This window comes from Harpia harpyja, chromosome Z, assembly GCF_026419915.1.
Source record: "Harpia harpyja isolate bHarHar1 chromosome Z, bHarHar1 primary haplotype, whole genome shotgun sequence".
Lineage (NCBI taxonomy): Eukaryota > Metazoa > Chordata > Aves > Accipitriformes > Accipitridae > Harpia > Harpia harpyja.
In genome coordinates this window covers 71902486-71914622 of record NC_068969.1, presented here as the reverse complement: position 1 = coordinate 71914622, position 12137 = coordinate 71902486, and the positions used below count along the sequence as shown (strand labels likewise).

The 12137-nt window shown below is 39.5% G+C and overlaps 1 protein-coding gene across 4 annotated transcripts in view; it reads left to right on the top strand.

The window, feature by feature from the left end:
- The first annotated feature begins 452 nt into the window (after window positions 1–452).
- Window positions 453–12137, top strand: part of NAA35 (N-alpha-acetyltransferase 35, NatC auxiliary subunit) — a 33816-nt gene continuing 22131 nt past the window's right edge. For 2 of the 4 annotated variants that reach the window (XM_052779089.1, XM_052779091.1), the window contains exons 1-10: window positions 453–579; window positions 2044–2199; window positions 3298–3331; window positions 4815–4929; window positions 6049–6123; window positions 7379–7546; window positions 8365–8431; window positions 9135–9178; window positions 9780–9830; window positions 10665–10748. In XM_052779089.1, the coding sequence (XP_052635049.1) occupies window positions 2076–2199; window positions 3298–3331; window positions 4815–4929; window positions 6049–6123; window positions 7379–7546; window positions 8365–8431; window positions 9135–9178; window positions 9780–9830; window positions 10665–10748 (762 nt within the window). In that variant the 5' untranslated portion in view covers window positions 453–579; window positions 2044–2075. The remainder of the gene's footprint in view (window positions 580–2043; window positions 2200–3297; window positions 3332–4814; window positions 4930–6048; window positions 6124–7378; window positions 7547–8364; window positions 8432–9134; window positions 9179–9779; window positions 9831–10664; window positions 10749–12137) is intronic. The other 2 variants (XM_052779090.1, XM_052779092.1) reach the window with 2 other exon arrangements.

Sequence of the window (12137 nt, the reverse complement as noted above, 5' to 3'; positions counted from 1 at the left end):
CCTCGCTAAGCGGCAGGGTCTCCCCCCCGCCCCTGCCCGTGCCGCCACAGCCTCCACATGCCGCCAGGCCTCGGGCTTCGTCTCAAGTCTTCTTCCTCCTCAGCCCGATCCAGGCGTACTGGCGCCCCTGGTCTGCGGAGTCCTGCCGCTCCCCCCGGGGCTCCCCCCCGCCCCTCCCACACAACGCGGGGCTGAGGGCACCCTCTCCGGCAGCGAGCTCGGCGGAGCCCTCGCTGCCGCACCCGCCTCAGCCCGCCACTCCCTCAGACCACGGCGCGGACTCAACGGCTGCCCGCGCGCCAGCCGGCACCGGGCTCGACGCCACCGCTCTTTCTCACCCCGCTCGCGCCGCCACCTCCTCCCACCCCCCCCCACCCCCCCGCCCCACCCCCGCCCCGCACCGCGGGCCGTGGTAAGCGCATGCGCCTCTGTGGAGGGGCGCGGGGGGAGTCCCGCCGTGTGTGTGCGCTTGCGCTGGGATCCTGGGGCAGGGTTCGCGGGCTCCTGGCGGCGGCGGTCGGCGGCTCAGGCGGTCGTGGAGGGCAGAGAGGAGCGGTCCGGCAGCGCGGGACGCGGCGGGTGAGGCCCCCTGCCCAGGGCGGGGAGGGTGCGGAGAGGGTCGTGGTGTGCCGCGCCGCCGCCGGGGGCAGCGCGACTGCCTCTCGCCTCGCCTCGCCTCGCCTCGCCTCACCTCACCTCGCCTCGCCTCGCCTCGCCTCCCCTCGCTGGGGTGCCAGGCAGAGCCGGTCCCGCTGAGGGAGGAAGGGAGTCCTCGGCGGCGGGTGGGCGCGGCGCCGGTGCCCCGCGGCGGGGCGGGCGGGCGCGCGACCGTTGCGGTGCCCCTTACCCTGCGGCGGGGCGGAGGAGCCGACCGGCCTGTCAGCGGGCGGCCGCTCGCCGCGCCCGGCGCCCGACGACCGGCGCCCGGCGGGAGTTAGGCTGCAAGGAGCGGGGCCGAGACGGCGCCGGGAGGGTCTGGCTGTGCTGGCGTTACTGCCTGACATTCAAGCGTGATTTCCATTTATTTTAATTAGTTTCCCACGTTATTTCCTCGTCCCAGACCGCTGAGCCTGGCAGACCCTGCGGTTGCCTGAGGGCTAGTCACGTACTGACGGGGCGAAGGGACGCTGAGCATGGCTCGGGCGAAGGGACTCCCGGACTGGCTTTCAAAATCCGTTTGATCCCCCCCCCCCCCCCCCCCTTTTGTTAACTGCCGGTGTCTGGGAGGTCTCATGCCACGGGGGCCTTTGTTTAAAGCTTCCATGGCGGCTTTGATGAAGCTGTTTAGAGCTCGCCGGGCTGGTAGGTGTCTCGTGCAAGATCTCCGACTAGATAAGGGCAGGTTTAGCATTGCCGATATCTCAAAGGCAGACTGAGTGGCTAAACATAAAATTCCTCTGGGCTGCCCCGCGTATCATGAGATTGCGAAAGCACAAAACCAGTTCGAAATAACTAGTCGGTAGCGTTTAAAAATTATATTCCAGTCTGAAGTTGCTTAACATGGCTGCGATAATCTTGATATTACGTTCTGCTGAAGAAGTCAGAGGAAATACGCCCATTTTCACAAATTCGTTTGGACACGCTTTGTATGAAAAACGAACTTGTGTGTGGTCTGTTTTACAGTTCCCTCTTTTTGATTCCTTTCACAGAGCAGTGGGAAGACATAGGTATTTCTAATAGTGTAAAGCAACAACAACAAAAATTTGTGATATCTACATCTCTAGTAAGAGAGGATTTCTTGACACTGTTTCCCATTTTATTTCCAATTTGACAGTACACTCTTTATTATGGCTCTGTACTGCTAAAGTTTTGGTGTCCTTAGTTTTTGAGGTTTCATAGCCTACAAGCTAGTTGTAGAGAAACGGTGAATAAGAAAACATTTTTTTAAAAAGAATTTTTATTAATAAGTTTTTTGGGCTGGTTTTATGTAATGGTGGCTGTTTAAATGAAATCAGGTTAGTTAGTCTCCCTTTCTCACCTGATTATTGGCGGGGGGGAATTACTCCCATGAAGCACTTTTTCTAATTCATGCATAATGTACAGTGTCTCTGATACAGATTTAAAGGTGCAGTATCATGGTTATGAAAGCTTCGGTAGAAGATGATGATTCAGGATGGGAACTCGGTGTGCCTGACAAGATGGAAAAGAGTAATACAAGCTGGATAGATATAACCCAGGATTTCGAAGAAGCTTGTAGAGGTCAGTCATACTGCTTGTGTTCTTGTGAGAAAACCTGGAATCATTTGGGGGACTAAGCATAGTTCTTTGAGGTGTTTTAAGCAATAGTTTGACCCAGGTTCGAGTTCCAGATGAATGCAGCTACCTTGATTCTGTATTTCCCTGTGTTTAACTTAACTGTGAGGTTGGAAATATCAGAAGAACCTCACCTTGCTTCCTCCTCCAGATTACATAAATATCTTTTTTCAGTCATGTTTTTTCATCTTACGCGTTTTTGCACCCGCTTTTTTTCTTTGCAAAGATTTCTTCCTCTCTCTTCTGCCAGATGGAAGCCTCATTCATCCACGCAGAATCAACAGTCTGTTTTTTCCTGTACGTTTTTGGATCTGTACGGTCCAATGATTTATTCATTTAATTGGTCAGTGCATCATTTTTCATCTTTGAAACAAGGCTGAGCTTCTGAGGAGATGCAATGCATCCCAGTCACAGGGAAGCAGTTGCTTCCATTTAAACGGTGCCTTTATTGTTGTTAGATATTAGTGCTAGTTTACTGTGACGATGACTTTATTTTTTCAGCTGATTTTATGATGACATTATGGAAAAATAAATATAAAACTGCAACTTACCACACACAATATTACATAATGATAAACACAATTTCCTTATGCTGTCAAATAATTCCTGTATATTAATGATATACTGTTTGTGTACCCATCAAATACATCTAAAGGTTTCATTAAAAGTAATGAGGAAAAGCAAGCCTTTCAGTAAACTCTCCTGGAGAAAATCAGACATCTGCATAAAACAGCACAGAAAACGGCTCTCCTGTGTTCCAGGCTATTCAGATGCTACTCTTTGGTAATTGTAAAACCCCTTTAACTGTTGGAATAACAGAGAGGGATGAGGAAAGGACTCTGAACAAATGGGGTTTTTTAGCCTTTCAGTCTTGAAAGTGCTTTGTCAGTGAAAGCAATTGAAGGTGAAGTAGAAATGTCTGGTCTGCTTCCCACACCTTATTCTCTCTTAGCATAAGACAGTTTGGTGGGTGACAAGACTATCCTGGAAAAGTTGTGCTAGAAGGATGATTGTAATTGGTTTTCCTGTTCTGTTCCTTTGTAGAACTGAAGTTAGGAGAACTGCTTCATGACAAGCTGTAAGTATGCTTGTGAGAGTTCAGGTTTTTAGATAGGATTAGTGCAAATATGTTAATGTTCACTGATAAGCAAGTCATAATAAGCAAGTTGGTATCAACTAAGCTTTTTTAAACTTTAAATAAAATAGTATTTAGAATATCATTTGTCTTCAGCAGTATGTATATGATGCACCTGTATGAATGCTGAACATTTCTCCTCATACCAGTATAACATTACATTTTCAGTTAATCAATGTTGTTTAGAAGTTTATAGCACACCTAATGATCAGTGGTGCTGACACTACTGAACCTACTGAACTATTTTATTGGACATGCTTTTATAAAAAAATGCCAGAAAGACTTTAAGATTTTGAATTTGGTTACCTCAAATGTCACTGACAAGTTTAGGGTAAACAATCCATGTGCTTTAACATAACTCTTAAATGGCATGTTAGAACAGAAATAGAGAGGTCTACAGATTAAGAAAAAATATATTTCAAAAAAAAGCATGTGCTAAAATCTTGCTGAATTCATTAAAGAATGACGTGAGATTAAAGTATTTTAAAGATAAAAGTAAATTGTTTAGCCACACGAGTCTGTTCACTTGCATAAAGAAACAAGTGCTTATTTAAGACTAATAGCTCAGCAAATGGAAGCACACTATTAAATATATTGCTGCTTAAAAACATGTGCAAGGATGTCACCAAGTAGTTACTGAGTAGAATCAAAGCACATTTTTGAGGTATAATTTTATACATAAGAGCATTTTGGAGCAAATACGCTTTTCAGAATTAGAATGTGCCTCACGCAATAACCTTTTTTATATAATAAAGGCTTGTGCAGCAGTTCTGATGAATATCATATATACCAAAGGTGAGGCACTATATCCCTTCTTCTGTAGGGCAGTCTTCATTTGCTGTGGTTCTCCTGCAAGCTTTTATGCCTTGACTACAGGTGATCCATTGTCACATGCTGGGGTTTTTCTGTGTCAGTTTTCTTAACATGCCCATTTTAAACAAAGTTGGTATATTCAATGTATATTATTGTCAGTACGTGGCATGGATATTGTCATTAGTTTGTGGGGGACATATGTTACTTGGGTTTTTGGATGTAGCATAATAAAGAACAGCTTGTTCAGTTAATATCAGTTTATTATGTTATGTGATTTTAAAAAGGTGCTTTATCTTTATGAGGTGTCTAGAAGCAAGTGTGCATAGATTTAGTAGTGGGATATTTGGCTCAGGAGTGTTCTTCAGCTTTAAAAAACGGCTAAGAGTTTTACTTTTAGGCTTCCATTTTCTTACCTACTTGTTGCGAGATCCTCAAATTCCTGAAAACCATGATCTCTGAAGATCGGTAATAATGTTCACATACCTTACCTTATTGTCTGTAGTCAGAATACAGTGTACCCAGTTTGTCATTGTATGTTCTTTTACATTGGTTTGTGAAGACTGTTTTGTGTAAAATAATTACATTTAGAACATTTTTTTATTGGTATTCTTAGTTTTGGTCTTTTTGAAGCCATGTCTGCCATTGAAATGATGGATCCCAAGATGGATGCTGGTATGATTGGAAACCAAGTTAATAGAAAGGTTCTTAACTTTGAGCAAGCTATTAAGGTTTGTGTGACTTTCCTGGTTTTGCCTACATTGTCTGTAAAAGTGTGATATAGTTTTATCAAATTGCAGTTAAGCACAATTCAACATAATTAATGTTTTCAATCTTTACTTAAAATTAATTTTTTTCTTTTTTATTTTGGATAGTTAAATAAGAAATAGCTTGTGATGTTTACCTTTTTTGTTACCTACATTAACACAATGATGTTAACTCTTGCAGTGAAAAGTACTGTGAAATTGTTGGGTATTGATACCTCAGATAAATAAATTTCGGAAATGGTTTTGCAAGTCACCCTGTGCTTCCCCAAAATGTGTCTTTTGTATGAAGATGTATTGGTTAGCCCCTCTTTAAGCTGAATGGAAACTAGCTTTCTTGCAAAAGCTGGAAATTAACACTTTATGAGACTATCAGTTCATTAGCATTGAACAGAAGCTGGCTAATTTAACAACATTGACAGTAATGATTAACTTTTGATGTGTGGTCAAGATAGACTGGTGGACGGAGGTTGAAAGACTTTCTGTTATGTTGGAAAAAATAATGCACTCAGAGGAAGAAATGTTTTTTACCACAGACCTTGTTTTGAATGGACTAAAAGAACTCTGTGTAAAATATTGGCCATCTAAGTCGTGTAGAATGTATGCAGAATTGCATACATTAGACAAATAAAATGAAAGAAGTAGATTTGCTGCCTTCTTGGTCCTGACCTTGAAGGCAATAAAACTCTACAGGTACCTGCAGCATAAAAGGCAGTTTTCAAAGAATGGGTCCTGTGTATTATTCCTTGTTCAGTCTTTATTATGATTGTACATATTGTTTTGTGATTTAAGTGTTGGCAGTTAACTGGTTTTAAACTTCTATTGGCTACTCATAAATCAGAAATTTTATTTTAGCTTACTCTTTGAATAGCTTTATGTTTGATCAGTGTTGAACACAATGATGGGAAAGCAAAGTTTTTCAGAATTTGAGGCACATTATGGAGCTGATCAATAAAGCTAGTGGTATACGAATATCCTGAAGTTTTGATCAAGTTGTAGTTTCCTTTCCAGCTATACAAATAATAAGTTGTATTTTACCTACAGTCTTCCATAGTCTTTAGGTTTTTTCTTTCTTTGTTTTCTAAGGATGGCACCATTAAAATAAAGGATCTCACTTCACCTGAGCTGGTAGGAATAATGGATACATGTTTTTGTTGTTTGGTAAGCATTTCTCTGCTCTTAAAGTTAGATGGTTTTGCTTTCAAAATATAATCCTTTAATCCAGTTTAAAAGAAGAAAAAACAGTAGAACTCGAGAAAAAAGATTCATCAAGTGGAAAATATGTACTTAGTATTTTAATTTCCATTTAGGTACTTGCATTGGCTATTATAAGAGGCATAATTTTGATTTTTTTTAATTATTTTTTTATTATAAGAAATGGTTATGGAAGAGAACTGGTAGCATTTTGAATAAAGTAAAAAGGTTTTATAATTTGTGTGTTTTAAATGCATGGTATCTGACTGCCTGCTGCATAGTGGTGTTTGTGTTGGAAAGTGAGTGTGCAGTAACTTACAGCACTCGGTTGCTCATTTCTGTACAGTCAATATTGACTGAGCTTGCAGGGGCATTTTGAAGAAAGGAAAGAAAATGCTGAAATCCATTTAGAAAGGAAATAAGTGAATTATCAGTTATTTGTTAATTGTGATTTTTTTTCTATGTATGTCTTAATTTCCTCAGTAAATGATAGAAATTATTTTCAGTTACTCTTTAAAATGACATCAATAAAATTACTTTGTTTTTTAAAACAACATTTCGAACTGCTTTAGTCCAAAAAGACATGTAAAGGTCACTGTATATTTGATATTGTGTAACATAATTTGTCTTCTTCCCCTCCCCGTCCCCACCAATACTGACTTTTTTTTGAAAAGGGACAGTGGTCATGTTAAAAATCTGATCCTGCTGTGCTTATACTATTTCAAGATAGAAATAATTGTTTAAATTACTGAAGCTTTCCCTGTAGCTTAAAGCAGCATGAAAGTAGTAGAAGGAGGGAATCGTGAAAAGAAACCGTAAGTTGTAGAAGAGAACATGCAGAATATTGCTGAGTTGTTTCATAGCCACTTGCATTTTTCACTCAGTATTTATATAGAGGAAGATTCTAAATCTGGTGGTCTCTTAACTTAATGTCATGTGTAAGTCACAGAGATGAGACCTGAACTTTGTGGAAGAGGTTTATCCAACACCAGAATTTGATGGTGTTATAGGGTTTAGTAACTTACTGCATGCCACAGCCAGCAGATGAACAAAGGTTAAAGGTTCGGAGACCTTCTCTTGCCCTTATTTGCTAGATGGAAGGTTGCCATGATAGGGACTTCCTTAGTGACTCACTGAAGCACAGTAAGATGGAAAAAGAATGGAAATACAAAAATGAGGGCTTGGCTGTCATGAGTAAAACATTTAATTTTCTTTTCCCTAGATAACATGGTTAGAGGGACATTCCTTGGCACAGACCGTATTCACGTGCCTTTATATTCATAATCCAGACTTTATAGAAGATCCTGCTATGAAGGCTTTTGCTCTAGGGATCCTAAAAATCTGTGATATTGCCAGAGAAAAGGTTAACAAAGCAGCTGTTTTTGAAGAGGTATGTGTTTCAATATCTCCTATGGTTAAAAATGTAATGTTATACGTAGGCTCCATAACGCAAAAAAACCAGTGTATTAGAGAAATTTATTACTGTTTGGTTGGAGGATACTGTAGGATCATTAGTTCATCCCCCTAAAAGTATTAGACCTGATCTTTTTAAAATGCAGTTTTCTTCAATGAAGGTGTTTCATGCTCTTTTCTGTATTTTGCTGGAGTATTGGAGTCACATATTTTACCTAAGAAGCAATGCAAGCCTTGTGGCTAACAATTTGAAATCAGTTTTACTTGTGGTTATCTTCCTGTTTAATCTTTTATTTTTCTACTTTAAATAACTATGATTGTCTTTTGTCTGAAATGTCCATGTAGCAATGGAATCAGAGTCTGGTTTTCTGAACTCATAGCAATTTTTGTTTCCTCTGAGTTTGGACAAGTCACTTCTTACTGACTATATCTAAAATTGGTTAAGTTTGTATCCATAGTTCTTGTAACATTTTGGTAGGGTGGCACCTGACGAAAATATGAAGGGCGTATTGTTACTAAGGATTTATGCAGAAAATAACTACCCCAAGCTGGATTTGAGCAGGGAAGTCACCCAAACCATGGGTGTATCCGGTTGTGCAGAATAGAACTGGACTTTTATATACTTGGTGTTAAACAAAACCACCCCAAAACAAAAAAAAACCAGCAAAACACAACAAGAAAACAACCCCAAAAAAACAAAACAACCAAAAAGAAAACCCCAAACCCTAACCTGAAAATGTAACTACTACTGTTTACATTTCACTGCATATTGCTTCTTTGATATTTATTTTTTAGGAAGATTTTCAGTCAATGACTTATGGATTTAAGATGGCCAACAGCGTGACAGATCTTAGAGTTACAGGTACAGTTTGTGCCTCTGTGTATCTTCCATCAGTCTCCTCTTTTGAGCATGTTGGTTACTGTTAACCAAACCTAATGAATTGGTAGGAACCTCAGATGTAAAGTTTTTTAGTCTTGTGAAAATCAGTGGCTTGGTAAAAAGACAGATTATTTTTCCTTGAAGAAAAGGTTCAAGGGTTTTTTTATTAAATGCATGAGAAGCAAAATAAGTGCTTTTAGATGTGCCAGCCAAGTGCCTGGGCACAAGCTCATCCAGGTCTGGGACAGACACAAACCATTGGAAAGTGCACTGCTTGAATTCTGTTTCTCTGCCTCACAATTTGTTGTGATCTGAACAGGTTGCTTTTGAGGAAAAAGCAATCTAGTAGTTCTAAAGCTATGAATACGTATGCTATTAGGTACATACATAAGTATGTGAGTAAGCCTTTCGATGTGCTATGATACGCACTTGAGCTTTCCATTGATTCATTTTTAGAAAATTTGTGAACACTTTAGCTTTGGATCAGTCAGTTTATACTCTGATTTATGTATTCTTGCGAGGAATCCCCACCATCCCTCACAAGAATATTTTTTGTCTAGTCTTTGGCTAATGGGTATGTAAAGCACTTCAAAACTTGATTTCCCCTCAAAACCTTTTTCCCCTGAGTGGTGTAGGTGTACCTAGGAATGCTTCTCAGCTTTTAATTGTACTGTGGCTTTTCCAGGTATGCTAAAAGATGTAGAAGATGACATGCAAAGACGAGTGAAGGTATTTTTCTCATGTTTGCCTTGTCAATTATACTTAAAGTGTACTTAACATAGGTTTGAGGGAGGGACTTGGATTATGAAGAATGTGGCAGTTTTGTGTCATTAAATGGTGCTGGTTTTTTCTGGAGAACTGCCATAATGGTTTGTGTAACGTGGTAGTTTGCCTTCTAGCTAAAGATGCTGAAGTCTTCAGACTCTTCTAAACTCTTTAATAGTTGCTTCACTAGTAATAGGTGGAATTGTGATGTAGAAGATAACACTGGGCTGGGGCACAGAAAATATGTATTGAATTTCTGGCTTTTACACAGATACACTATGTGATGTTAAAAAAATCACTTAATCTTCCTTTACCACAGTTTACAATATGAAATGTTCATTCCATTTCCTTGCCTATTTGCAGAGTGGACTGAGATAGGTCTCATTACGATAGCAGAGTCTTGGATCATTCAGGTACCTAGATTCTGTATTAAGAGGCTTTGAACTTGCAAACTGATTTTTAGGGTTATTTAACAGATTGATGTTCTGGAGAGGGTAAAGGAATTTTATTAGTAGCTTCCCTTTGCAATTTTTAATATATTATTTGAAATTCCTTTACCTTCTAGAGTACTCGAAGTCGACAAGGAGAAGAGAGAGATCCAGAAGTTGAACTTGAAGTAATGAATTGTTTGCTTTTTTTTTCCTGGATTTCATGGATTAGTAGTACCTCATTACTTTAATCAGTAAACAGCTTGTGAGAAATGTGTGTTGCCAGTGTTGCTACTACTGTCATATCTGAGCTGTTGTAAACATGGCCCTGAGCAAATCTGAGGCTAGCAGGTAGGCTTTTACGCTTTGAAGGGGTAGAGTTCTGCATCAATCCCAACGGCAGAATAGTGATGCTGCTGCAATTCTGCCATTTATGCACCTACCTCTCAAGAAAAAGTCATGAGCAAAGTAGGTGGTCTTACCTATCCTGTACCTTCTTCCCTCAGTTCCTTCCGAGCAGCTTTTACTGGTGCTGGCAGCCTCACTGTCAAGGGAGAAAGTAGAAAGAGAAAGTGAAAGCAGTGTAGCTTCCTTCCAGGAAAAAGTGGTAATTGATGTAGTTGATGTGGTTGATTTAGAAGGGTGTGAGTTTCCTTTCCCAGTAATGTTATTTTCTTCAGAAATTACTTTTAACATAGATCTTCAGCAAAAAGGACAGAAAATTTGTTTAATAATTTGTGGTTGTTCACTTAAGCTGAGATGTGAATGGCATTTGCTTAGGAGATAGCTACGCAGCCAGTGGCTGTGCTTTACCCAAATTATCTTAGTAATTTTTGTGTTAGTGCTTTTCTGACAGCAGTACAGATTTCTTCTATAAATCCCATAAATTTTCTTCAGAATCATATTAGATACCATATTTTTAAGACTAGAGAGCATACTTTAATGAATCTACAAATTTTTTTTAATAAGTTTCAGGATTTAATGCATATTGCTTAGTAATTTGCAGTATATTTTTATTACAGCATCAACAGTGTTTAGCTGTGTTCAGCAGAGTCAAGTTTACCCGGGTACTACTGACTGTTCTAATAGCATTTACCAAAAAAGAGGTACGTTCATTTGGTGTTTCTGTGTTTGCAGTGTGATCCTGTGAAATACTCATTTTTCGTTCTCTAAGGTCAAGCAATTATTCTGTAGATTCTGCAGATTTGAACTGATGTTGCTGCAGGTAAAGCATTGGATAAGGCCTTACAGTGGCAACCATTCAGTTTTCACTCATTTTTGAAGAAAACACAGGAAAAGCTAGTAACTGACACTATTATGGCCTTGCAGAGAGACAGAATATCCATTCTAGAACACTTGAAGAAAAATATTTATGGGTTTTGGATTACTCTTTTCAAACACATGAGCAAAACTTTTCTTTCTCAAGTTTTGTGGAGTTACCTGGCATCGGGCAATGTTTTGTCCATCTCTAGAGAATCGTAAGCTTTTCCTTCCATGTGATATTGAATTTGTATCTAGACTTCTTTGGTCCGAGAAGAGGAATATAACAGCTTTCCAAGCAATTTGCCTGCTTTTTTGAATACGAGATTTCCTAATTGTTGAGGAGGGAAGGAACTGCATGTTTTAGGGCAAAGGGTAGAATGGCATGTCACATAAGACAAAGGTTTTTGTCTGAACAGCTTTTTGTTTATACAGGGATAAATATCTGTCTATTGCTTATTGTTATTTCCGTTTTCATAAAGAAATAAACAAGCTTCTTGCTTAAGTGGCATGGAGTCTTTCCCACATATTTTTGCTGTTGGAGCAGCTGCATACTTTACAATCTAAAAAACCTTGATTAAATTGAAAGTCATGTGTAAGTATCATTGATAGACATCAGTGTTGAGGAAAAAGTGATTGAGTAGTTGAGAACAGTTGCATTCTGAGTATAACCATTATTTATATCAGAAATCAAATTGTGACAGAGAAGTGATATACATTGATGTACAGGCAAATTCTGTGTTAACTGCTATGAGTTAATGATCTGTGCAAAATCAGATTATCTTAGTGTCGCTAAAGTCTGATTACTTAAAGTATAAGATATTTGCATCATGGACTACTTTGATATCAATTAGATCTACTTAGCTTATTCTTTTAGTAGATTTGTGGATGCTATAATATGTGAACATTTATTATGCAGAGCTACAGATCTTGTTCAGCTTCTGTTAGATCTTCAGGGGGTTTTAAACATCTTTTTTTCTGAAAGAAGTCAAGTTTCAATTTGACTTGAGATTTTAAATATTTGAAGTTCCATCAGGGATTGTTAGTCCAGTATTTTTAAAACAAGATTTTAGGTTTTAGAGAGAGCTATTTTAAATAGTACCCAGTTTGCTAACAGATTTGGATTCACAGGACATCAGAAAATCCAGCATGTCAGCAGATCATGAATCAAGATTTCTAATGGACCTCTGGTATTTTTTAGTGTTCTGATGTTATACAGTGATTTCATTAAGGTT